The sequence below is a fragment of the Megalops cyprinoides genome, chromosome 4, assembly GCF_013368585.1.
Source record: "Megalops cyprinoides isolate fMegCyp1 chromosome 4, fMegCyp1.pri, whole genome shotgun sequence".
NCBI lineage: Eukaryota > Metazoa > Chordata > Actinopteri > Elopiformes > Megalopidae > Megalops > Megalops cyprinoides.
In genome coordinates this window covers 3,338,264-3,365,793 of record NC_050586.1, presented here as the reverse complement: position 1 = coordinate 3,365,793, position 27,530 = coordinate 3,338,264, and the positions used below count along the sequence as shown (strand labels likewise).

The 27,530-nt window shown below is 48.0% G+C and overlaps 1 protein-coding gene across 1 annotated transcript in view; it reads right to left on the bottom strand.

Moving 5' to 3' along the window:
- The window catches only part of niban2b (niban apoptosis regulator 2b), a 42,300-nt gene that overhangs the window by 3,527 nt on the left and 11,243 nt on the right, over nt 1-27,530 (bottom strand). The window contains exons 2-12 of the mRNA XM_036527808.1: nt 21,808-21,938; nt 19,333-19,461; nt 18,950-19,055; nt 18,184-18,351; nt 8,378-8,493; nt 5,056-5,160; nt 4,487-4,649; nt 3,278-3,465; nt 2,972-3,127; nt 1,250-1,363; nt 476-583 (exon numbers count right to left, since the gene is read on the bottom strand). Of these exons, the coding sequence (XP_036383701.1) occupies nt 476-583; nt 1,250-1,363; nt 2,972-3,127; nt 3,278-3,465; nt 4,487-4,649; nt 5,056-5,160; nt 8,378-8,493; nt 18,184-18,351; nt 18,950-19,055; nt 19,333-19,461; nt 21,808-21,938 (1,484 nt within the window). The remainder of the gene's footprint in view (nt 1-475; nt 584-1,249; nt 1,364-2,971; nt 3,128-3,277; nt 3,466-4,486; nt 4,650-5,055; nt 5,161-8,377; nt 8,494-18,183; nt 18,352-18,949; nt 19,056-19,332; nt 19,462-21,807; nt 21,939-27,530) is intronic.

Below are 27,530 nucleotides of genomic sequence, written 5' to 3'. Positions count from 1 at the left end.
ACTCTGGTAGTGAAAGGGCACTATGTGATGGTGTATGTGACCGTATGAGTGATCCTGTACTGAGAGTGTCAGTGTGGTGTGAAAGACAGTAATAATAATAATAAGTAACCAAGTGAAATGTGGTAGCGTTAAGTGCAAAGGCACTATGTGTTGGTCCATATGACAGTGTGAGTGACACTGTAGTGTGACGGTGTGAATGATACTGTAGTTTGAGTAACACAGTGATGTCAGTAACAGTGTGAGTGACTGTAGTTTGAATGACACAGCAGTGTCAGTAACAGTGTGAGTGATACTGTAGGGTGACGGTGTGAGTGATTCTGTAGTTTGAGTAACACAGTGATGTCAGTAACAGTGTGAGTGACTGTAGTTTGAATGACACAGTCGTGTCAGTAATAGTGTGAGTGATACTGTAGTGTGACAGTGTGAGTGATACTGTAGTTTGAGAGAGATTGTGAGATTGTGATATGACACTCACTCCAGAGCAGGCAGGATACAGCTTCTTCAGCATGTAGGGAATGAGGATCTGAAGAAGAGCCTCTCTGAAGAACTTCTTACGGACTGTGCTGCTGTCATAATCGTATTTCTGAGGGGAACGAGGAGAACACACACAGACATGAACACCTACAGGGAAAAGGGGACTACAGTTTAAGCTGGATCTCCATCATTCTGGGAAGGACCACCCAGACCGCAGTCAAAAGCGAAGGTTCATATACAACTCTGTTTGCTCCAGATGACAGACCTCAACACAGTTACACAAAATGATCTGCAGGAGATGGTAATACATCGACCCATGAAGTAACCTTAAGATTGAAGAGGCAGACAGACCCAACACTAAACGGCTTTAAAATGCATTTACATCTTTCAGCATGTGTGTAATGCTGTTGTTACAGCCCTGTCTGTTGTGCAAGGGAAGAAATGGAGGAAGGAGCAGCCATAGTCTTCCTCACGGTAGAATGCCAGCTGAGACAGAGAGGAGACACTACCTACCTTCACCAAACAGGGGGATGGATAAACCTTTTGCACATCTTTAACTCAGGAGTTATACTCCCTCTCACAGAAGCAGAAGGAAGCAGAAGAAATGTGGCTCTGAGTCCCAGGTCAGGGGAGCTTTGCCAAAACTGATCTTTTTTTATATTTTGATGATGAGCCATTTGATGATTCCGTTTCTCACATCCCAGTCTCCCCCAGCCAATCATATGTGTGCTGTGTGTGCCACACCCCTTCTTCCCACCCGCCCCGCCCGTCTCACCTTGATGACCCTGTCCTCGCAGCGCTGGATGGTCTTACACAGCTCCTCCCCTCCCTGACCCTCCAGGCTCTGGTGCAGCAGCTGCTCAAAGGTGTACACAGCGTGGTCCATTTGCTGCAGACAGAGAGACAAACGGACAATCAGACTGCTCAGAAATATGAGGAATCAGCAGCAGTGATCACTTTGATCAACTCATTTACCAGGAAAAATCCCTTTGTAGTGAGGAAGTCGCTCAACAGAAAGTTCGCAGACTTATTTCTGCATACTACCACAAGAGGGCACACAATCTCCAAATGAGCAGATGTGTCATGTGATCAGCTGTTGAGCAGTTCAAGTCCCTCTCCTACCAAGGATCCACATTGCAGGCATGCAGACATGTGCACACACAAGAACAAGGTGGGTAATTTTCCACACAGCCAACCTGACCAGGGTAATGTTAACTGTGCAGCAACCACAAGCTTTTGTCCGGGTTGTGAAACCCCAGCAGGCTAAAGGCTAAGCTATCAGAGATGCTTACTTGGGGTGTGCTCATGAAACCGGCATGAATTCAAGCGATGCTGCCCACAAAAGCATCAAATCGTAGCTCCATGTGGAAGGAAATACAGACGGCAGCTTTAATTCAAACAATGATCTTCTGGGCTCAATCCACTGGGCAGGAAGTGTTATCCCTTGTATCCAAGATCAATGGCCCCTCATAAATACACTCATTCAGGGCGAGTCACCCCTCTTGGTTTATAGGGGGTACTGAAGAGATCCACATTTCTTTATGTTATATGGGCATGCTAATCCATCTCTATCCATTTTCATAAATATAAGAAACGATCTGGCACTGCAACAAAAATGAAGAGATTCTTAGGAGGATTAGTGAGCTATTGTGGGACCAGCTGCTCGAGTTTACTCCCCAAAGATGATGAGTAGGGCAGCAGTCTGATTGCATTCACACAGAGCTGCCAATTCTTTATGGCGTAAGAACAAACTTAATAATCTGCAGAGTTCTCCGATGTGAATACAACTGTACAGAGGCAGAGGGGAGTGCTGTGCTCTGAGGTTTCCCTGCAAACTTGGAACCCGCAGTGAGAACCAAAACCATCCAATCAGAGCCGACCGCAGCGGTGTCGCTCTTCAACCAAAATGTGCCGGTCCTCCAACCACAACAATCCTCTGTCTCTTCCCCTGATGAGTTGGGGGGTTTTTGGGTTTAAAACCAAACAGCTTCTCTGGTCACCACAACAAAGACAAAACAACACATTTATATCCTCTTACAAGCCACAGAAATTGTAAATTCAGTGGGGGTTAAAAAGAGATATCTCTATCTGAGATTTACTCATGCAAACTGCTGCCATATTTTGGTCCTCTTCCCTTTGCAGAATACCAGGCTCAGGATTCAGGAATTCTAAGCATGAATGGTGCAGCTTTAGAGACATTGAAAATGGTAGCGAAACTGTCTGGGAGCAAGGAGAAGAGGCTCTAAATACTGTATATATGTATCAGTATATAGAATATATAGAATATATGTATTTTCTGCATCAGACAAGCCTTAAATGAAATGGGTCTTTACAGATAGTCAGTGGATGGTTGTAGTGACACAGTGTTGGTAAGTTTGGCTTGTACCCCCTCCCTCTTCTCAGTGGTTTTGAAAATCGGTAAAAGACCACTCCTTAGGCATCATGTGTAGTCTCCCGCTGGTGCACCCAAAGGGCATTGTGGGAAGGGTCGACGTACCTCTCTCATGAGGATCTGTGCCCTCTGGACGAAGACGGAGGGGCTGGACACATCGAATCTCTGCTGCAGCCCCTCCAGCTTCAGCTGCTCCACCTTCTCATAGCAGCTCTGCATCTTCACTGGGTGGAAGGCCAGCATGGAGATCTTCTCCATGTGCTAGAGAGACAGAGAGCGAGAGGCAGATAAACCAATCCATTAATTGTAAAAATGATCACTTATAACAGCCCAATCAGCACAGGTTGGAGGGCTTGTTAGGATTGTGACATCACTAAGCCACTCCCCCATCCAAGCAGCCCGCCCACTCACCTCTCCCAGCTTCTCCTTGCTGCCGTCGTTGAGGGTGTTCTTGCTCAAGTCCACCAGCTCGCGGAAGAAGACTTCTCGGACCTCGGAGAAGCCCCGGCTGGTGGGCTCCATCAGGGCCTCCAGGATGGAGCTGATGTAGGGCTGCACACTGCTCCTCAGCAGCTCCTCTGCCTTGGGCTGGACCACCGCTGTGGGATTAGCAGAGGTACTGTATGAGCACCCACACCCAATCTGAGAGCTGAGAACTGACCGCCTCAGCCAATCAACACTGCCCGCCTCAGTTAAGCTGCTCTCACCCAATTAGCACTGACCACCTGACAGCAATGATCGCTTGGCCAAGCTACTGAACAACAAACAGCAATGACAGTACTGACCACTTTGGCAAAGCTACTGACCCACCAAAAGCACTTACGGCACTGAATGCCTGGGCCAAGCTACTGACACACTAACATCACTGACTGCTTGGGCCAAGTTACTCTTACAAGATCACCACTGACCACCTGGGCCAAGTCACTGACACAAATAGCATCAGCAGTGACTGTCTGGGCCCAGCTACTGACAGAGGCTATAGGTACCGACCACATCTATAGAGTCAGTAACAGATGGTGACACAAACATGCTTTCAAAAACTGACTAAGTGGTCTGTGGATCTGGCAATACCATTAAGTTGAGCCAAGCTAACAGGCACACAAACTAACAGGCAATCAACACGACCACCCGAGAAAAGACAGTAAAGGACACCGACATACACCAACAGGCTATCCACACCGACACTGAGGCAGCAAGCAGAGGAACTCCTCAATCCTACATTGGCTCCAAGCCACCGGGCTGCACGCACCCCCATCACCCACCCCCCACCCTGAGATTTCCACACTTTTGCTCTCTTCCCTGGAAGTGATCAGACAGGTTTTTGGGAGCATGCCCCAGATATAAGCCTTTTTTTCCCCACAAGTCTTGATGTTGAAATTCACCAACAGAGCTGTTTACGGAATGCAGTTCTTCTGCTTCACCTGAATTCTGTGTGAAAAACCACAACCATGACTGATCGAGTAGCCGTGAAAAAACAGAAAACAAAAACACCTTCCTGGCCCAAGGGTTTGTCATAGCGGGACACATTAGGGTGAATGAGTGAGACCTCGGGGATTTGACATCACAGAGAAAAAGAGGGGTTAGGGGGTATGGCTGACAGGGTGAGGGGCAGGGCCTTACCGCGGATCTTGTTGGTGATGTGCTCCTTGGAGGTGATGATCTGATCCATGTCTGTGCGGATGGGATTCTCCAGCAGGGGGCGCCCCGCCTCACAGCTCTGTACCACTGCCTCGTACTGTGCCTGAGCCTGGCTTTGCACCAGACTGTACACTGCATCTGAGATCTGATGGGGGGGTGGGACACATTAAAAGGGACACGCTTACAGTCAACCAATCAGATCAGCTGGAGGAGGCAACAGTTAATGATGGACATAAAAAGCCTACATTTATATATACATCTTTTTAGTATAGATGTATAAGTGTTTCGTAAACTTCATTATTACATCAGCAGCCTTTTTTCCCAGTTCTTTTTTAAGTGCTTGCATTTAATATGTTTTCCATTCACACAGGTGAAGCACTGAAGCATCTCGGTGCACATCTTTCTCAATGGTGGCAAACCCACAAAGATTCACACCAAATGATGCCACTGTATGAGGCCAGCTGTCTTACTGTTCTACCCACAGGTCATATGCAGGCCTGTCCGCGTGGTAGAACTGAAGCCTGTAACCACCACCTGTCCAGGTCTCTCACCTGTATCCAGCTCCTCTGTCTGTCATGCATTTTGCCCTTCAGTTTGGGAGCGATGAGCTCCCTGAGTTCTGGGAGAAGGGTCTCCATCACCAGGTTGGCCAAGATCTGGGCACACGCACACACACACACACACACACAAACCGTGTCAGTGTAAAGTGTCAAAGTTGTTAGCCACTCATACATCCAGAGAAACACAAAAAAACCCAACAGGAGTGTTTCTCAAAGTCTTGCTCCTCGGACATCCATAGAAGAAATTCCCTGCCACATTATAATAAACCACACACAGCACACAGGTGACTTATATGGAGAAACCTTTGGGAGCCCTAGGTCTTTGAATGCATGTATGAGCCAGTATACATGCGACTAAAAAAGAGGCGTTAGCTAGGTAGTGTCTCTCTCTCTCTCTCTCGCTCTCGTTCTCGCTCTCTCACTCACACACATACACACACACACAATCTGTCTGTCAGCCCTCTAGCAGCTGCTCAGAAAGTCAACTGAACTCAAAATGTTGAATCACATGCACAGATCTGATCTGATTGGTCTGGAGGCCAGCCATCCTCTAAGGCCCACTACCCCTGACTACTGAAAAAATTCAGTTTCATTTTTCCCTCATCAACGCTCAACAAGGACAGCCTAGAAACCCTGCATAAAAAGATCATTAACATCACATTTCCCTGCCTGAAGGTGTGAGTGAATGCACGTCTGTCACAATGCGTCACAGAACCGCGGTTTCATTCACTGCTTGGGGCAGAAACACATATTTAAAAAAACAGATTATACAAATATTATACAAATGATTATGCGAGCACTCCATATTGCGAGCCAGAGAATGTTTGAATATTGAAAAGAGCTTCCCAGCTGAGCATGTGGCTGCCTGCATGTTGGTGCACGACTGCTGTGGACAGCATACCATCCTGACAGTTACACGAGGCACCGCCCCCGTTAAACGGCAGGGTTACGGTGCTCCTGGAGGAATGTGTGTACTGCGCAACAGGCCCCTACTCCCTCTGAGCACCACTCCCAAAAACCTGGAACCAGGAGGTGGTACCCCGAGCTCCTTGGGTCACTCCAACACATGCCTGACAGCAGAGTCAGAGGGGAGACCGTCTGGGGAGGAGGAGGAGGGCGGAGCTCTATGTGGGGGTGCTGACCCCTGGGGCCTGGAGGCCCCGCCTCCTCCTCAGTGTGCGAGTGACCTGCAGGCCGCAGAAGGAGGCCACGCAGGTCACTGGGCAGGGGCGGCCAGACCGGCGGGGCTGTCTGGTAGGCCTCACACAGACACAACAAACACTCCCAGGGCGTCAGACGGTATCCACGCTGAACCGGTGAGGAAGAAGAGGGGAGGAGAGCAGCTCTCCCCATTCACACAAAGCGCACATTGTTCTTTCCAGGAATGTCCAACAGCCATACCTACCATGCCTGAAATACCATAGATATCTGTGACAGTCTGAGTAGCCTGACTGTAGGAGATTCACATCTGTGGTAGAAGTTTACCACACAGTGGTTGTCAGTAGTGTCCTGATTATGACCTTCTTCCCAACAAGGTCCAAAGACAGTTTCAGAAAAGAGACAGTATAAAAGTCTTCGCTCAAAATGTTCTATTCCAGCTAAATAAAATGCAAAATTGCTGGGAATCTGTCATTGAAATTAATGGTACAGACCACGGAATATGAACTTTATGTGCAATTCTCATAAGCATAGCCAAAGTGCGGCAAAAAAAACATTGGTTCTCACATTTCTCAACCATACAGTGCTTTGTCACTGTCTGCTGTGGATTTCATCTGAGACAGCATTGTGCCGCGAGGGTTCACACAACAGTCAAAGGAATTAATCTCAGCGGATGATGGCAGCCAACAGGAATGAAATACGCCGCGATAAGGCAAGCTCTCCAAGCACGGCTGACCTTACTTTAAAGCAATGCAACACAGCGTCATAACAAGAGCAGCATTCCACTGATATCCAGGAGGACAAACTGAGGAAGTGCACACTCAAAAGGGGAAATTTCTGAGCGTTTAAATATAAAAAAATGCATTTCACTTCAGGCAATGGCAGGTTGTCCAATGCCATCCACACAATACCCGCCATCACTGCGCCCCTAGCTTGGTTTGATTTCTGTTGTTTCTCTCAGTTAATTTACGTAACTAAGATAAGAAATCAATTCAACACTTACAAAGCAACTCCCACTCCTGAGATGCTTCAGATGGAGAATGCTAGTATTGGATAATCTCCTCTCTGTCAGCTCATCATTCACTCAACAACATTAAACGTGCGATGTATGTGACCTGAGATCTTCACATCTCTTTCCAGGAACTTCCACCTTCCCCCGTTTCTCTGCCGTCTCTTCTCTTCAATAATCTACACATCATGAACACACACACACAAACACTGGAATGCTCACACACGCACACTTTTGCCTGCCACCAGTTGCAAACTAGGACTGGAGCTAAAAATAAATAAAAATTGTCTGTACATAGGACTGTGTCTTCAAAATGGGCAAACAGAAAAGATAAACGAGTAAACAACTTTCTGTGCCAAACAATGGCCATAACTTTACACCTCATTTACCCGCAGTTAAAGACCAGCAATCACAGCTCAGCGGATGAAAAACTCACTTCTGCTGGTGATGATGATCCCAATCACCATCTCACACTTAATAACAACTCTGTCAGTGTTTGTGTCATAACACCATCCCAGGGCAGACAGTGAGTCAGCAAAGGTGAGAGTTCACACTAACGAGTGGTAGGACACAGAGACCTGACAGATGGTACGAGCAGAAGAACCTGTGTCTTCTCACAGACCACACATGCTCAGGTGTGTACACCTTCCCACCTGCCCCCCCAGAGAGAACCCCTGCCGTGACCCCATCCATCAATCAGTGCAGTGCCCCCAGAACTTTATCTGCAGCCCCTGGAGACCAGGTCTGTCCTCAGAACGTCTGTGTCCCCACATTACTACACAAATGCACTCTGACCCTAACAGTGGTGAAGACTCGTGGCTGACTGTGTGTGAGAGTGTGCGTGTGTGTGTTTGTGTAAAATGAGTACTCACGAGTGAGCGAAGATGTGTGCATGCGCATAAGTCCGTCTGAATGTGTGTGTCTGTGTTGTCTGAAACCCCTAAATACTGCATGGTGACTGAGCTACACCTTTATACGCAGCGGTTTATTCATTAAGAGGGCTGACCGTGCCTCCCAAAACTTTCTCAATGAACAGGAACAGGCAGGGGTGGAAAATCAACAGGGGGTCCTCCCCCCAAGAGAGGAGGCAGGCTGAGTGTGACTGCACAATCTGTGTTTGGATGACAGCATGATTCCTGCCCTTACCTGTGGGGGCACTCCACACATCATGTCCCAGGTGCCATACTGCCCGTGTGCCTGTCGGTAGAGCCGCACCGCATCTGTGAAGGCTGGCGTCTGCACCTTGCACTCCTCCGACAGACCTGCAGGGGGCGGGAGAGAGCAGGGAAACTTTTTCATTAACGTCCTCAGCGGTTGTCGTCTGAGTCCCTGACCTAGACAGCAACATGTAATTTTCAATAATGTTCACAGAATTATTCCATAAATAAAGTAAGATATTAAAATGTGTTAGTATGGCATTTGTACTTTCCATGACTCCTTTTTGGTCACTGTGATGTTCGACAGAGTTGAAAGTGTGACAGCGTCTACAGCATTATGTATGAGAGATCACAGTACGTTGTGTGTGAGGCTAAAGTGTGCCAACCGTGTGCTGCATGTGAGACTGCAGTCTGTTGTGTGAGAGGGAAAAGAGTGCTGTGTGAGAGACAGTCTATACTGATTTTGTGTGAGGGGAAGGATTTCCGTGCAGACAGCACATTTTTACTTTAGTGCTCCTAACGGGAAAAACCAAGGTCAGAGCCAGCGGTGCTCCGGGCCTTACAAGTCAATGTTCAGTGCTCCATTTTCCCTGACTGTCACATCTTATCAGGGGAAAGATCCTATCTCCTACAGGACTCACTGAATTCTCACTCCTGTAAGAGTCACTGAATGGTCATCCTCCTCTGGCCTCCTCTCAGGCCAAAACTGTGGACCAGCCCACAGCCTCACTTGCATTGCCTGGTTACCGAAATAATAAAATCAGTGACGTGTATTAAAGAAAAAGCAGAACTATGACGCATGTCATATAAAAAGACTACATCTCACCGTGGGGGTGAGTGTGTTTGTGCCAGTTAGTTATCCACCATCACCCAGGAAACCATGTACACATTGGGGGTGGGAAGGCACAGTCACATCCTCCACTCGAAAGCACACTCAGATCCTCAGATCCTTAGACCAGAACTGCAGTTCATTATGATCAGGACCCCCGTGAAACCAAGCTGAATTACATAACTCCCTTTTAGGTGCCTCTCGAAAACGCACTCATTTCAAGACCGCACATCAAGTGCGGTACGGTGCTTTCCCTTTTCCAGCAGACATTATTCAAACCAAGTAGAGCAAAGTGCAAGTAGATTGACGGTTAAGATCAACTGGCCACACAGTGAAAGATGGTCACATGGTATCTGATTTCACACTGCGACCGCAGGCCTCAGCCCTCTCCCACTCATCTCCAAACAGGAAGCGGCCACAAACTCTGAAGTTGCCATGGTAATGGGTCAGGACGATATGTAGCAGCGCCAACCCAAGGAGAATCGCTAACTACAGTTGTTTTCAGGAAGTGAACTTATGGTTTGATTGTAAATTAAACACCACAAACACACCCAATCATTTCCTAATGTAAGACTCCTGCTTTGATGAAGGCCTTAAGCGCTGTTTTGTTTACTTTCCTTTGTCTTCTGATTGCTTGAAAACCAAAATAAATTGTTAAGTCACTGAAAAGTTGCAGTAATGGCACTTATTGTACATAATCATAATCACTGAACATAAATTTCTCTCCTGTGATACCTGTCAACTGGTTGGAAACATTTTATTTGTTTTTATTAGTATTTAACTATACTCATTCCTTTCTGTGTTTTAAAAAGCACGTATTTCTTACTTCAGAATATGTGTGTGAGTGTGAATGTGTGTGTGTGAATGTGTGTGTGTGTGTGTGTGTGTGTGTGTGTGTGTGTGCCACTGTGTGCCAGTGTGTGTGTGCCAGTGTGTGTGTATGTGAGCATGCATGTGAGTAAGCACGCATGTGAATGTGAGTGCATTGACTCCTGGCCCTGACAAAGACAGGAAGTGAGCTGGGAGAAGGGGAGAGGGGAGACGCCCCACTCAAGCTCACAGCCAGAGAGACAGGAAGCTCTCAGCCCCAGACTTGCACTGTGTGAAAGTGCGTGTGTGTGTGTGTGTGTGTGTGTGTGTGAGTGAGTGAGTGAGTGAGTGTGTAAGAGACAGTGTATGTGCGTGAGAATGTGCCTGCACATGGGTGAGTGTGAGAGACAGAGAGGGAGAGAGAGTGTGTGTGTGTGTGTGTGTGTGTGTGTGTGTGTGTGGTGGGGCTTGGATTTATTTTGGCACTGTCTCTCATGAGAATGTACTAGTGATTCATGCCAGCTGAAAAAGAGAGGTCCCAGGGGCTGAGGGCTGATCTGGTGAAACACTGGGGAAAAAAAATCTCCTGATGTTTTTCAACTAACACTGCACCCCGAGGAACATTTGGTTTCCCAAAAACTATACAGTACAGACACTGACACTGTCACAGAAAACACACCTCCAAACACTGACACAGAAAGTCATATCAGTTAGAGGAACTGTATGTTTTTTTCCCCTCAGAACATCTACCCATGTCAAAAATGTGTCACCGCTACAGGATTTCCGCAGGGACGCTTACATTGGGGCATTGGGGCTGGGCTATTCATTTCTTTGTAAATGTAAAATAATTGAAGGATTTCTGATAGAGGAGCAAAGAATGCTGGGAGAGAAAGTGGCTGTCAGGGATCAAAGAAGCAGAACACGGAGCCACCGTAAAAACGGATCAAATGTTCGGCTATTGCGCTGGAAGGAACCTGGCGAAAGACGATCATGTGACTGGCAAAGCCTGTGGCAGCCCACAGCGGGAAGATGCTCTTGAATGAAAATGATTTGATGATGTGTGTGGGATTCAGGAAACACATGGAACCAGTTAAGCACGCTTTCAGTGCCTCAAATCTGGACTATTATAAGCTTTTAATTTACATATTTTTCTGAGTTTTGACATTTTTTCTCATCTACCGTAACATGTTTATTTTCAGTGACTGTGGAATGGCCTACAGAAGCCTGCTGGGGACATACTACCTTTCATAACTGTATGCAGTGCTCTACCAAGCACTATGAAATTATCTTCTGGGTGTGCATAACGCCGCCTCTGTCTAAAGGGGCACTTCAATGCACGGTGTGGCAGGACAGAACATTTTAAAACACATGCTTGCCCTCACAAACTCTAACTGGAACTAGGGATTCACAGTTTCCATGGTCACACCTGTTAGAAACCACTCCTTCATTCACAGGGGGATATTAACCATGCCAGCCAACCATCACCTTTTCCCGTCAACTCATCATTCACACGACCGCATTAAATGCACAACCCGCGTGACCTGCAGTCTTCACATTCCGGGATCTTTCCAGAAACCCCTACCCTCTCCCAATATTTCGCTACCGCCTCCTCAACAGGTTAAGAGTTTCGGCTGATAGAAGCGATCCAGGCACACGGAAAACACGCCGCCGCCGAGCACTCGGTGGGACAGAGAACGGCAGAGACAAAGCCACATCATACAAGCTCCATGTAGCAGGACTCAGAGCTCGATCCCCAAGTGTCACAATGCTGCTGTGCCCCACGCGTCACAAAGCTTCTTTAGCCGAATTAAACATCCAACTGTAGGCACATAACATAACATGTAAAGGACTGAGAGAAGTAAGGTACAGCTCCAGGTTGAATTCCCAATCAGGCCACGCCCATTACTGCGCGTAACACTGGCAGCTAAAGAACCAATCCTGGCTGTTTCTTCTCCAGCTGGGAAAATGACTGTAAAGCATGCCTGTGAGCGTGCCTGAGTCCTGGACAGCTAACTGGCTAACCAGCTGGGCTCCGCCCTGCTCCAGCACCCATCATGCTTTGCAGCAGGGAGTGATGGAGCTGGGAGGGGGAGGGGGTGGGGGTGGGGGGAGGGAATTAATTGCCACATACCAGACTTTATTGAGCCTCTAGTCTAAAAACACGGCCCTCGGCAGCGCGGCGGAGATCCCGCTCAGGGCCAGCTGCAGCGTGGAATGCGTGCGGCGTGTTTCAGCGCTCTGACGCTCTGACGCTCCGGGCCCGACGCTGCCCTCGTCCCGTCTGCGCGGGTCCAGCGCTCAGGGTCACCGCATTAAGGCCTGGGATTCTGCCAGCTGTGCTCTGGTACTCAGCGTGCTGACAGACTGCTGAGGTTTGCAGCAAAAGGGATCCAGGACAGCGTTTTTGGATGCAGGCTACGCTGTGGTACATCATGTGAGCAGAAGCAGCTATGCATTCCAGAACATTCCGATAACCTCCCCCCCCCAGTTCTGAGGGTTCTGATGGCTCGCCTAATGAATTCGTTTACAGGCCTAACGATGTGGTCAAGCCGAGGGCCCTGGAACCGTGACAGCTCCGGAGACTCTCTCCGCAAGCCTGTCAAACCCTGTTAATGGTCACATTCGGACACTTTCTGAGAACTCAAAAACAAGCGCTGTCAGGCACAGCAAAGAGGGGGCTCATGTTTTAAATTTGCACTGAATTCTCTGCATGGCAGTTATACCACACAATACATTTCCTTCGTGTCAACGTGTCAAAGTCATGTCAATGCTATTTCTACATGGAAATGGTAGGCTGAACCGCTGCAGCATAACGTAGGTCTGAAGGCCAGTACTGTGCTCCTAGACAGAGCTAGCCCATCATAACATTCAGACCTCTCTCAAATGAATATGCACTGACAACCCTGGAACACACATTTGGACTAACGGTGTTCGATAACGTTAAGGATCCGGAAGAAGTACAAAGGTAAGCAGTAACACTCCAGGACAGGGAGGTGTCATATACCGCAGGCAAGACTCCTAGCATCCAATCAACATTTTTTTTTTTTTTTTTTTTAACAGCCATTTCTTTCAGCCCACTTAATTTAGCTAACTGATCACCAAGATTTTTTTTTCCTGATTTTTTTTAAACCAAACATGAGTCCATCAGTGTTCATCCATCAGTATATTTGGACACACCCCCAGACCCGCCCCAAAACCACTTGTTTTGCGTGATTCTGGTATGGACACAAAACGTGGAGGGGAAAAAAAAAAAATCACGGTTATGTGAAATCGAACCGTCGGTGCCGAATGTGGTGTGACTGAGAGTGAGACGGTCGGCGTGCCTCGGGGCCCGCTGGTGCTCACAGCAGCTGCTGTGTACTCATGCCCCTAATAAAAGGAACTCAAACGGCATGACTGCTCGCAAGCAATTATATAAAAAAAAATGACGTGCTGCAATGCCAGAAACATGTGGGCAGAATTATGCAGTTAGACTTCGGGGGGAATGATTTAGGATATGGGAACTCTCTCCATGTCACAGGAAAAACAAGCCTGCCCAAGATGCGGCGCGGTTCTCTTTTGGGGCTTTGCAAGAGGAACCTTTTCAGGATGTCCCACAATTCCTCTGACTGCTGGGCGTCTGCCTTTCTCTTCCCAGGCAAATCACAACTGCTTAAAACAGAGACTTCCCCCATTCACCTACAGACCCAGAGCAGGTGGTGGAGCAACAAACACGTATATATTACTTATCAATATAAGACCATATTCTTTAAAATATCCCCACACTGATGGGAACCAAATGTCTGCACATGTGTCACTGAAAGACAAAAAAAAAATCACTATTTTTTCTGTATGTGGCTCTTTTCATTGCCAGAGTAAAAGATCTCAATCATGATTACAGCAAAGTGTTGTATGCATGTATCCAATGTCTAAGAAGATGAACCTCAACTTGGAACCAATAGGAGGCGCTTTTCTCTGCTGAGATATATCACTTCCTGTCCTAACCTGCATCTTAGATAAACCGCAGAAGGGGAAATTAAGAGAGTGATGTAACTGAATGAGTGAAACAAAGCTGTCTACCAGGTGAAGCAGCTACCCACGGGAAGCATGCTGAACCGAGTGTTTACGCTACCTGTTACTATGGAGACCAGGTAAATAGCTGACACCTCATAGTGTGGATCTTCAAGTCCCAGCTACCTTTACCTGGGTGTACACCTGCACTGCCAACAGCACATGCACATATTCTGCAACTGCTCTCCAAATCTGTCACGCTTCGTGTTTCACATAAATGATCTTTTTCGTTTTTTTGTTTTTTGTCCGTTTTTATTGTCTTCTTTAGTTTTTTTTTTTTGACAACCACTGCTTTTTGATGTAGTTATATTAATGTTACGCACAGAGACAAATAGCCGTCTTAGCTCAGAGGCTGAAATAAGATTTCCTTTAATCAAGCACACAACAACAAAAAAATAGGTGGCTTTGCTTGCCAAATCCTCCCCAGTCCCAGAACTATGTGAAAATACTATATGTAGGCAGGAATCTGTCATTTCACACACATGTGAAACTGCTAACATGCTGGAGACCTGTTAGCCTGTCTGCGTGGTGCTAAAGCTCTGAGCCCAGCAGACAGACTGCATTCAGGAGGGGTGAAAGGGGGTCAGGCTGGGGGGTCACGGTGGGTGGCCCTGTGTTTTGACTCGCGGAGGAATGAATGGAGCACGTGCTGACTGCCACTGTCACATCAAAGAATCCCGCGTCCGCGTTACACGCTGTGCTGCGATTGCGCGTACCTGCACTGCGCTGTGGGCGCAGGAGAGCTCCGCGCAACGCTGGCCCCCTCAGGGACGGACGCACGCAAATGCCTCAGAAGCCAGCTGCACGTTTCTCTGCAAATATGTTTAACGAGTGATGTCTTCCCTTCACTCGCTTGAGGAAGGAGAGAGTTATGATTGAAGAGGGGAGAAAAAAAAAAAAAAAAAAAAGAAAAAAGGTGATCGTGACTGATTTGACACCACTGAACCCAGAGGAATGCTTGCCCTGGAGTGACATAAATGCAAAATGAAAAAGTCAGGGCCTCGGCAAAGCCTTCCCCCCCTCAGAACACGAGATGAATACCGATGGAGCTCTGTCACTTCCAGCCTGTATTACCATATCACCAGGCCTTATTAGGGAAAGTACTCAGCGGTCGCTTGCATGGAGGCATGGAGGAGAGCTGACCTAAGCAAACGCAACAGGCAGTCACAGTCGGCGAAAGGGTATTACGGCATCTATTACGAACAGTCAGAACCCTCCCCCGCCCCACCCCCACACCACTGCTACGACTTCACAGCCCCCCAAAACCCTGTGGAGGCGAATATCCCCCTCCCAGAATTCCCTGTGCCAGACTGAGTTATGGGTGATTTGTTCTGAAGGAGCAGAGGCTGGAATTTGGACTCCCTCCTGCTCACGCCTGCTGCAGTGTAGCAGGGAAACCAGGAAGAGTGCTGACAGATGAAAGGGAAGGAGGAGGAGGGGTTCAGTCGTGACTGAGAGGCCCGTTTTTCCTCAGTGTGTGTGGGCGTGTGTGTGTGTGTGTGTGTGTGTGTGTGTGTGTGTGTAATATGCTGGGGGAAGCTGACAGGGCAGAGCCAACGGGGGAGTTGAAAGGTAGATTTCAAATTCACCAAGCCTTTACATTCCTATATTCCGTATTGCTGTAACTAATACTGTGCTACTGTGCTATTAGCAGGCTTTCAGCAGGGCGGTCTGGATAGTTTATTTTGTCACACACTTTATTCGTTTATATTTGATACTCACAGGCCAGATATTAACAGAAACCACGCAAACTAAGCACTCTGCTCAAGGATACAGCACAGGTGACCTCTGATCTCCTGAATAGCGTTTATGCTGCAACTACCTGTGCTGTGATCCAGAGAGAGATGCCCACCCCAGGTAGGTGAACACCTGTCTGCTCCCTGTGGATAGCAGGTAAAGTGAGGGGTAGGGCAGAGTCACCGCCTCTGTTTGCAGGTGTAACACACACCCACCTGACGATGTGCAGAGAGAGCCCTGACCAGGTAAGGAGTAACAATCAGCCAGGGAAACGAATCACTCTCTTCACCCATCTGCTACATCACAGACTGTGTCTTAAATAACTCAGATGGGACACCTTGTAAACCACAATGTACTTCTCCAGGGCTTTAAGGTTGCACGTCTGTGCAAGTACTCTCAGCACAGAAGGAACTTTACCTCACAGGCATGACTTTGCAGCCAAGCTGTAGAAAAACCACTCTAAAAATCAATCCTCATAATCAATGAGAAAAGAACAACAAGGTATGGTTGCCATGCTGGCCTTGCAAGTTGCTCTGGACAAGATCATCTTCCAAATAAACCATAATCACACCAATGGCAATCATATTATTAAATAAAAACTGCGTTTATAGCATTCCCTCACACTTGCTACATTTTATGTTAGGTTGATTTATCAGAGACTGCAGAATCTAAATTTGAAACAATACATTGAGATCTGAAAAGTACCTTAAGTAATGAAAAACAAATTTAAAAATATTGTGAATCAAATTAGTTCGCCTTTAGTGAAACCCACTAGTAGATACAAACACCCAAGTATCCTTTGATGAGGCCTGCAGAAACATGTTCAACTTTTTTTCGTTCCAAATTGTAAAACAAACAAATCCCACAGCTCCATTTTCATACCTTGTTATAGCCAGACGTGATGACACAACAGGCAGCTCATTTTATTTTGAGTCACACCAGTCGCTGATATCAGCCTGGTCAACGCCCATCCAATCCAATGGGGAAGTCCACACACTGATCACCACTTCACAAATGCCCACCAGAAATCACTATTGGAAGGTGCTGATGTGTTGTCTCCACGCTTAGTGTTTGATGAATGAGGGCTTTGGTCAATAGGAAATGTCCTACCTGTTGACAATGTTAAAGAGCCTCTGAAGTCACAAGTCTGGGCCTGCTCATTCCCCTCCAGCATGTTTCTCAATAACTGCTCATTGTTCTCATTTCTGTCTCATGGTGGCTGCTATTTTTTCCTCTCCATTATGACATCATTGGAAACACACCCACCCCTCTGAACTAGACACACACACACACACACACACACACACACACACACATTCTATTTTAACAAAATAAGGCAGCAGACAGCACATGTTCTAAGAGAGGCAGGCACGTCCTTAATGATAAACTCAGCAAAGCCCAATAGCAGCTTTCAGCCCTAATCAGCACAGCATTAAAGATTGCACCCTCACATAGCCTGCAACCACTGGATGGTTTGTGGTCGGACTGAGGCGTTTTGTCTTTGCGCAATGCCTGCCATTAGAGAAAGCCCAACTGCTCTGAGAATGAGGCCTTTCGAGGGATAAGGCTGGCAGCAAAAGGGCGTGCACCTTCAAAAGCAGAACAGGTAGCACAGCTGCACCTGAACCGAAATGATGCGAGTTCAAACTAATACACCTGAAATGTGTGCACGGCTGTTGCCTGGGGAGGAATGGAGACATTGATAACGACCATTAAGGTTGCGTTTCACTAACCTCTGAAAGTCAACAAACACTAATGGTAGATCTGACACTGCAACACACTGCCCATAAGACACTGCTGAAACCATCCAAGGCCATCTTTTGTGTTTAAGAACCAAATTGATTGGTTACAGAACATAAGAGGCATTACACAGCAGAATGAAAATGTATGTTATATGGTTGACTGTTATATGTTTGATAATCTGCAATCATGTCCCGTCACATCAGGTGTGAGGGACGACACCCTTACCCTGTCTAATTACTGAGCAACGCAATTATTTCGGCACATCTGCCAGATAGGCAAGCTGTCACAAGATAATCACTCTGCCCTGTCTGTGATATGAAAACGCACCACTGCAAGCCGCAGTAATTGCCTGTGTGGAGGCAGGCAACAGTCTGTGGGAAGCTGAGGTCTGTCCTCCCGTTTTTGTATATTCATAGGATTATGGATTACATTCGTTCACTGAAAAGCAGCTATGTATTTTTAAAATCTTACCACAACTGTGGGTGTGTGTGAGTGCTTCAGTGAGTTTGTCTGAGTGCGAGCCTGGATGCGATTATCACTGCTGTTGATGTGTGTGTGTGCTGATGTGTGTTGATGTCTCACCCTTTGCGTGTGTGCGTGTGTGCGTGTGCGCGCTTGTATCTTACCGTTGTTGGTGTGTCGGACGCAGTCCTGGAACACTGCGTGCCACTTCTGCTGCTCTTTCTCGGAGGTGACGCAGAAGTAGTAGTGACGAGCGTAGGGGTGCCACAGCAGCAGAGGGAACTGCGTGGCACACTTCAGGAACGGCGAGCTGCCCACCTTGGCCTTCACACCTGAACCGGACGCACACGCACACACCTCTGTTAGCAGGAGTGTAATTACAATCCCAGAGCGTGGATCAGCAACAGCAGCTCATGGTCGTCCTGTTTATCAGCTCTAAGCTGTCTGCATAAACAGTCCGCAGGGCTACAGAAATCGACAGACACCCCCACCACACCCTACCCCACCATTTCCCCATCTTCCCATCCCCCTTCCTTACCTCTGTCCTTTCCATTTCATGCCCTCCCCATTTCTGCATATGTCCCTCCTCTTCCTTCCCTCAGCTTCCTCAGCCCCTCCCACTATTTGGTTCCCCCCCCCGCTACCCATTTTCTCCCCATGTCAACATCTGCCTCTCTCTATGCCCCACCCCTTTCCCCCTCTGCCCACCCCCTTCCTCCTCATGCCCCACCCCTTTCTCCCTCTGCCCATCCCCTTCCTCCTCATGCCCCACCCCTTTCTCCCTCTGCCCATCCCATTCCTCCTCATGCCCCACCCCTTTCTCCCTCTGCCCACCCCCTCCTCCTCATGCCCCACCCCTTTCTCCCTCTGCCCATCCTCTTCCTCCTCATGCCCCCCCCCCTTTCTCCCTCTGCCCAGCCCCTTCCCTACCTGGCAGGCTGGAGTTGAGCAGCTCCATGTACTGATCCATGGAGGTCAGGACTCGGTACCCAGCACAGTTAATAGTCCCCTTTGGGTGAAGCCCCCTCTCATAGGCCTGAGGGGGAGAGGTTTGTGGGGGGAGGGGTGTCAGAGTAGAGTTAATCACAGGGACACACACATAATCTGCAAAACCACTGACAGAAATCCATATATTCATATGCATAGTGTTTTAGCAAGCAGAAAATATTTCTGCCCACGGACCAGGGCAGGTTTTCGTCACATCGAGATGAATTATGGCATCAGAAAGTATCTGTGTCTATCATGCCAAGATCTAATGGTACCAGCAAAGACACACTTTTCCCACACCAAAGCATTACTGGTTTGACCCTGACCATTTTGTTCTCGTAGTACTGGATCCTGTAGGTGTCCGGGACGAAGAAGAATCGGTTACGCCATTTCTTGTTCTCCTCCAGGTACTGGAACAGGGAGCCGGAGAAGATGGACTTATCCTCCAGGGGGACCTGGATCAACAGAAGGGGGGAGTGTCAGCACAAACTCAGCCACCAATGGGATTGCGGGAAGAGACTGTATTGTGAGGTCACAATAGCAGATGGCGGGAGACAGATGCATAGCATTATGGGATAGAGCAAAGACTCTATAGCTGAGAAATTGAACTGCCTGTAGCTGCCTTCATCCATGCATTCATCCATCCTTTTGATTTAAATTTTTTCATAAGTTTGACATTCTCTTGTGCATCATACTCTCGGAGTGAAGAAACATGTCAGTTTTTTTTGCATGACATGGATATTCTCTCATGTGCTCAAGTAATTACATCAGGTGACCGTCTGTACAGCTTGTGTTATTAAAAGCATGGAGGAACCATAAAATCCACTCTTAAGAGGAAGCGAGGCAGTTTTTTTGTTTGTTAGAGAAAAGAGCTCTTTGGCACTTTGTTGCTGAACCGACGCCTCGGACGGGATTAGGGTTTATAGATGTGTGGCACGTCTGCACCAGTGCCACGTGATCCCTGTTGTGTTTACACCATCACACGCCCACCCAGCATGTGTTAGTCCTCTCAGGAAAACAGCTTTTATACTTCCACATGTGCCTGTGTGTGAGTCAGTGAGTGTGTGTGTTCACCAGACAGAGTGTGTGCATGTGTGAATCTGCAAGTATGTGTGCGCGCATATGTATATGAGAGTGAGTATGTGTGTTTATGTGTGTGTGTGTGCGTGCGCGTATGTGTGTATATGTGTGTGTTTGCCAGACAGCGTGTGTTGTGTGTGTGTGTGTTTGTGTATATGTGTGTGTACATGCGTATGTGTGTGTGTGTGTATGTGTGTATGTGTCGGAGAGTGTGTGCATTTGCCAGACAGCGTGCATGTTTGTGTATGTGTATATGTATATGTGTGTGTATGAGTGTGTGTGTGTGTGTGCGTGCATTATGAAGTGCAGGGAGAGTACCCCTCTGCAGGCACCACAGGGATTACCCTGTCTGTCCTGATAATAGGGCACACACAGAGGATCCAGCACAGTGATAATTACCCCGCTGTTAGGGAGCCTCCCGCCCGCCAGCGGAAACCCCTCTGTGCTCTCCTGGTTTTAGGGAGGAATCCGCTACAAGCCACAGAGAGGAAGCAGGAGCTCCCCTCTTTTCATGTGGAAGAAAACACTACCTGGCAACCCCACACTTAACTGGTGCAGTCCTCCGCCCCACACACACCTCATTTTCACGTGGAATGGGTGAATGAGAGTAACTACAGCTTTCTGTTCTGCTCTAAGGTACACTGACTGAAGGAGCTGGAGCTCTTGGCTGGTGGTCTGTTTTTGTTTCCAGACAGTGACTGTTATCCACTGTCCACTGTTCAGGATCGGTTTGAGACAAACGCACGCCAGTAAAAACTGGCTTTCTTCCTCCTCTGTTGTGTCAGCTTTCTGTTCGCCACACAGAATAATTTAACCATTTCCATCAGTAAATAGTATAATGATATCTAGCAGTAAATGGTTTGATAATGTCTAACTGCAAATTTGGCTGTAGTGTCAAAGAGAGGAAGGAGGAGAGGGTGAAAGTGAATTTTCACTTATTCAGATATGCAACCACCCATCAACTTTGGTTAATGGAAACAAATGAAGAACATTCAGAGTTTTATTCTTTCCCAGCATTTATAATGGAGAGCCTAATAACCCTGCATAAAATAGAGTGTAATTCATTGCTATAACTAATTCTCCTGCCCTGAGAGTGTGAGTGAATGCAGGTTTCTAAGCAGTGAGTCATTATTTACACAGACAGAACTGAAGGTCCACACAGTGCTGGAGGGGAATGAAGAAGTGTGGTCCAATTATTCACATATTTCATCCCGAGAGCCACAGAACATTCAAATATTAAAACAACATCCTCGGCAGGGACTCCAAAGAGAGAGTGAACAGGGGAACAGGGTCACCCCGGTCGGGGGAGAGAGAGGGATGGAGAGCAGGGGAAAGAAGAGATGAAGGAAGAAGGACGACTAAGGAGAAGAAGGACAAGGAGGAGAGGGGGAGAGTGAGGGGAGAGAGGGAGAGCAAGGCAGAAAGAGGAAAATATCAAAAAAACGGTAAAAAGAAGAGGGGACAGAATGTAGAGAGAGGGGAGAGAAACAGAGGGAAAGGGTGAGAGAGATGGACAGTGGAAAAGAGGGGAGGGGGAGCAAGGGGTAGTCAGGGAGAGGGGTGAAAGAGCAGAGAGGAGAAGGAGAGCAGAAAAAAAGAGGAGGGGGGACAAAAAGTAGTGAATGTAGAATGGTAGACAGGCAGGTAGAGAGAGAGAGAAGAGAGACCAAGGAGAGAGAGGAGAGAAGTAAGTGGACAGATGAATAAATCTGGATTCTTACCTTCCGATGCAGCAGCTGCGGCTGCGGACCCCCGATTCCCTCGATCTCGAAGCGTACGTTGTTGAAGAGCGCCAGGGCGTACTGCTGCTCGTAGAGACGGCCAAACTCGCCCAACACCTCGCCCGTCCTCGCTGCGGGGGGAGAGAGGAGAGAGGAGGGGGGGGTCAGCCACCCCGCGCGGACACAACACGTACGCACATCACACATACGCAGTTACTGTATCACACCCGATATGCTGTTCTTCCCCCGAGAGGTGTGGCATTAATGAGCAGGCATGGGCTCTGCCAACACAAACTGATTAAGACAACTATGATCCACTTGAGAGAGAAGACAAAGCCACTTCTTTACATTATTTACCAGAGGTCGCTATCCACGGCAGCTTTCATGAATTACATTTCTAACATTCATCCATTCTCACAGCTGGATATCTTCTACAGTAATTCAGGTTAAGCATTGTATTTGAGAGTGCAAGAGTCATACTCCACCTGGGCCACATCATTCTGGTACCAAGTCAAGCTCCTTAAAAGACCCTTAAAAAGCTACTGACTTTAGAACAAAGACCAAACTGAAACTGTGCATTGTGGCTGATATTTTATAGCGTTCTGTGAATTGGTCATTTACCACTCATGTGACGGTGGGTGGGAGAGGGGGGGGGGGGGGGTTTAATGTTCCTCACAGTGCCTTTTTGTGAGGAAATAACAGTAAACCTGGAATGACCCAGGCCTCCAGACCAGACCTGATCGGGCAGCAGAAGTTGTTGGCATGGAAACAAAGTGGGTTGATCATTAACTTGTTTTGAGAATCTGAGAAGGGCTGGCTTTAAGGGTTTAGCCTGGAAGCTATCCAGCAAAAGTATTCAAGCCTTCTTTTGGGAAAAAAAAAAACCCTCCCAAGGAAAAAAAGGCAGTTTCTGGTGTGAATCCAGGAAATGTTTATTTATTTTTTTCTGAATGGTAAGCTGATCCAGGGATCTCTGCGGTGTTTGTTTACCACCCCAGATTTGGTGTGCTGAGCTCGAAATGGAGCATGCAGGGAAAGGTCTAGAAGCAGCAGGGTGATCAGAAGAACTGGATCCCAGCCAGGACAACCGAACCCCTGCTCCGTCCCTCCCTCTCTCCCTCCTTCTCTTCTCCCTTTCCTCCCCTCCTCCCCGGGAGGAAGGCTGCACTTTTAAGCAGTGATGTTTACTTAATGTGTGGATCTGCTCTACCATGTTCTGCTAATCACCCACTCATATGAACTAATATAAGAAATCCATTCTGCTCTCCATAGCAAAAACTTTATTACTGGCTCAAATCAATGAGCCACGGGTATTGTATATGACAGTATATGACAGCTCCATCTATTTTTTTGGGCTCATGAAGCTGTGCTCTCCCAGCACTGCTGCTGATTGGTCCCTACCCCACTCCAGCCAGGCCTGCCCACAAACTCTGAGACTCCCATCAAACTGGACCATAACTGTGGAAATGTTACAGCATCACAGTGTAACATTCCCTCCGGGGAAAGGCTTTAGCTGTGGAAACATAACAGTGTCACAGTGTAACATTCCCTGTTGAAAAAGCATTTAACTGTGGAACTGTTACAGATTCGTAGAGTAACCTTCCCTACAAAGAGAGGCCCTGATGGTGGTCATGAGGAAAGAAGCCAGCCCTCTCCCTAAGGGTTCTCGCACATTTCCCTTCAGTAATTCACATTGGAGGCTGACTGACGGCTTAATATACACTATCTGGCACATGTGAAACCACAATCGAACCACAGAGTGACAAGTCCTGCTGGGCTTGACCGAGGCGGCCCTGAACAGAGGGAAAGGCATTCACACGAAGCACCATGCGGCCGGTGGCTGCATTCTGGCAAAGTTCAATCCTACAGTCAGCAATTAATCAGCCGACTCTGGAACTGACCGAGAGTACCGTCCCAGAAAGCAGATCGTACTGTGAAAACGCCTGACACCTGATGCACACACTTTTGTAAAAGTGAAGACCACCATGATCAGTACCACTGTTGTACCCTTGGGCAAGGTGTTTAACCCAGAATTGCCTCAGTAAATACCCAGCTGTGTGCATGGATAAGACTGTAACCTGTTCAAGTAGCCCTGGATAAGAGTCTGCTGAATGACTGCAGTGCGGAGACAGTCAGAAGCTGCTGTAAGGGCAGTTGCAGTGCAGTGGGGTGGAGCAGCTGGGCTTTTCCTGGGTCCAAAGTCTGCGAGCGGCTCTGGTTTTGTACCCTTGAACAGGCACTTAACCTGAACTGCTGCAGTAAACAGCTGAATTAATGCACAACAAGTGAAATGTGAGCTATGCAGTTCACCCTAAATCCGCACAGCAAATATAAAAAAGTATTAAGTGGGAATTAAGCTGCAAAAGGAAATTTGGGGTCATTATCTCCCCATCTGAAATAATCCCCATGGGAAAGTATTAAAACTCCAAACACTCCTCCACAGAAAACCACTCTCCCAATGATAAACTGTCATTTATCGCTAAATAGCCAGATACCAAATGTTGAACAAGCAGAATTTTTTTTCCTACCGCAAACATTTGTGCACATGAAAACACCACATCAGAGTCATTCCACAAACTCAGACTAAATCTGCCGTACCAAAAGGCCGTTTAGCGCGGCGTATACGATGGTGGCGCTGCAGATGTGAGGCAGTTCTCCTCCGCATCAGTACAGCCAGGCACAGAACCCTATGGCCCCCATCCCATCTGCTCTGCATTGCGGTAAGGCGTAATGTTTTGAGGGGCGGTGGGGTGCGGGTTTGGGGAAATACTGAAAGATGGATCGTATTAAGTTGGTACGGGCTGAGTGTGTGATTACTGGCTCTGGTAAAGCCATCAGGCTGGCGGAGGGGGCTCTTTCTCTGGGGAAGACCGTGCTGAGGAGAGGAGGCGGGGAATGGGCGCTGGTAAGGCTGGGCGTTCTGCTGTACACCGCCCCCTAGAGTATGGGAAGATACTGCAGCCCCGGCCCTGCGGGTCGTCCTGCCATGTCGGATCCCTCCCAGTGTAAACATGCCCTGCAGATGGACACGGAGTTTGTATCTCAGGGTGTTGCGCTGCCATAGAAACCAGGGGTTCCCGTTCAATAGGGCACTGGTGCAGGATCGGCACACGTCTCCGACGGCCTGCTAGACCCATGCGCCACAGAACACAGACAGAGGAAGGCTCCCTCCTCCTCTCTCCTCCTGGCATCATATCTCTGCCATTCATCTCCACGGCCAATTCCCGTATCCATTACATTACTGTCTTTAAGCAGATGCTCTTATTTCCAACTTACATAGGTTACGGTTTTATCCATTTATACAGCTGGATATTTACTAAGGCAGCTGTGGGTTAAGTACCAAGGGTACAGCAGCAGTGCCCCAGCAGAGAATCGAGCTAGCAACTTTTCGGTTATGAGCCCTGCTCCTTCTGACTACACACTACACACCAGAGCAGCCTGCACATACTCATACGTGTCCATTTATTCAGGTTCAGAAGCATGTGTAGGAGTAGAACAGCAGTGCCCTATCTAGGACATTAACATGCAACCTTACTGCTACAAGCCCAGTTCCACTACCCCAACACTCTCCATCCATCTCTCTCTCAAAAGGAACCCCCACCTCTCTCAACCTTTCCCCATCCCTGACTTCGTCCCATCATTCCGCGTGTCACCTCACACCTGTCCCTGACTACAGGTGAGCCGTGGGAGAGGACGAGAGCCAGCTAATGTGGTGGGCGTGGCCGTGTCTCCGCTGCGCTGTATCAGTGACTCAGAGCGTGTTTTAAACAAACATCCTGACAGCAGAGGACAAACTGCCTGTTCCCGCTCCGCTTCCATTCCGCCTCTCCTCGGCCGATACACACTCAGCCCTGCTCTACCAACACGGCGTCTGGCACGCTCAGAGACCACATGACCGGGACTCAAACACGATGACCGCATCCTGTTCGCCACAACCCGGCAGGATTTTCACGTCTGCTCAAACGACATATCTCTCAGCTGCCAAGACTAGGGCCAATTATGGCAGGCATTGGCTGAACCAAGCGCCCAAATGCCAGGAAGGAACACAATAAAACAGCTAAACCCTCTCGCTCTGGTCAGCTCTGTGGCAGATTTACACAATGACAGGCCACACTGCTGTTGTGAGGCAGCTCTCATACGGGGGATCCCTGAATGAGAGCATTCAGAGCTGGCGGTAACCAGGGTCAGCATTACTCTGGCAGTTTACTGAACTCCATCCATCCGGAGGCGAAACGCCTAGTCCGGCACGCACACGCACGCACGCAGTCACGCACACACACAGACCCACACAGGGCAGCGGCTCTCGGTCGGGACTATGACATCACAATGCTGGGTAGAACACAATGGACAGTGGAGTAACGGTGCCGGGCGAGCAGCTGGGGAGGAAGGAGAGGAAGTCCCTGAGGAATGTGGCCATTAACGATAACTGGGAGAAAAGTGAAAGCCGTTAATGCAAATGAAAGAGGAACACAAACTGGAAACGCAGTCTGTGGGGCGAAGGACCCCAGCATTAGGATGGGATCGGGAGTAGAGGGAGACAGTGCAGACTGTGGGGGGGGAGGTTAAGAGGGTTACATAGAGAGATGGAAAAAGTACACTCTGAGGAACTCATTTCCTAATATCGCTCCAGCACATGCCATTATCAAGACTACTGCTATTTTTAGGGGCAGGGAAACCCAAGAACAGGAAAGAGGGGGAAGGAGGAAAAGAGAGAAAAGAAAGCATTAATTTAGAACCTGTTTGGAAGTGTGTGATCACAACATCAGGAACTGTATATGTGTGCCTGTCTATGGGTGTGTGTGTGTGCGTGTGTGTGTGTGTGTGTGTGTGTGTGTGTGTGTGTGTGTGTGTGTGTGTGCGTGTGTGTATCTGTGTGTGTGTGTGTGTGTGTGTGTTAGATATGATGTGACAGTGACTCACTCTCTGACTGAGCTCCACGTGATCCAAAGACAGAAAGCCCCCGGGCCCTCTCCTCTCATCTCCCCTCTCATCCCGCGTTACCTTACATGAGGTGTGAGGTCATGGCACTTTCTGCTTATTTCTCCACAGCATATTTAAGCAAATATAACGTTTCCTCGGCCCCGAAAGGGCATGTGTGAGTCTAAGCTGTACTTGCTGTAAGCCTGCGCAGTGGAGAACAGCTAGAGGAGGGCACTGTGAAAACACCGCTCTGGGATCACAGAACTCAATCAGTCTGCAAACAGACAGCCACAGCTTCACAGTTAAAACCCAGAAAGTCACAAGATTTCCATTCATGTGGTTGGCTGGTAATCCAGCTGCCATCAACCAACCAACAAACCCGCCCCTGAGTGAGTGAGTGTGTGTGTGCATGAGTGTACATGCGGATGCACGCATGCACTCGAAGTCACCATTCCATCACCAGCGGAGACACAGGTGGACAGCCAAGTGGAGACACAAGTTTAACTATGAAACATAGTCCACAAATATTTCTAAACAGGGAAACTGTCACCATGTACACACCTCACAATGATTCACTCACAAGGACCTATTTTACAAGATTAACATCGAGAGTACCGATGTCTAAGTCATCAGTGAGCTATAAATACAAACAAAAACCCCCTCAGCTTTTTTAGACAACGTCACTTTTGCATTTCCCCAGTCTAAAACACAGCTCTGGTTTCACACTATTGTGCTATGCAGATACAACATCACGTCTTAATTTCTGACCATCGTTCGCCTTTCACCGAGAATATGCAGGCGAT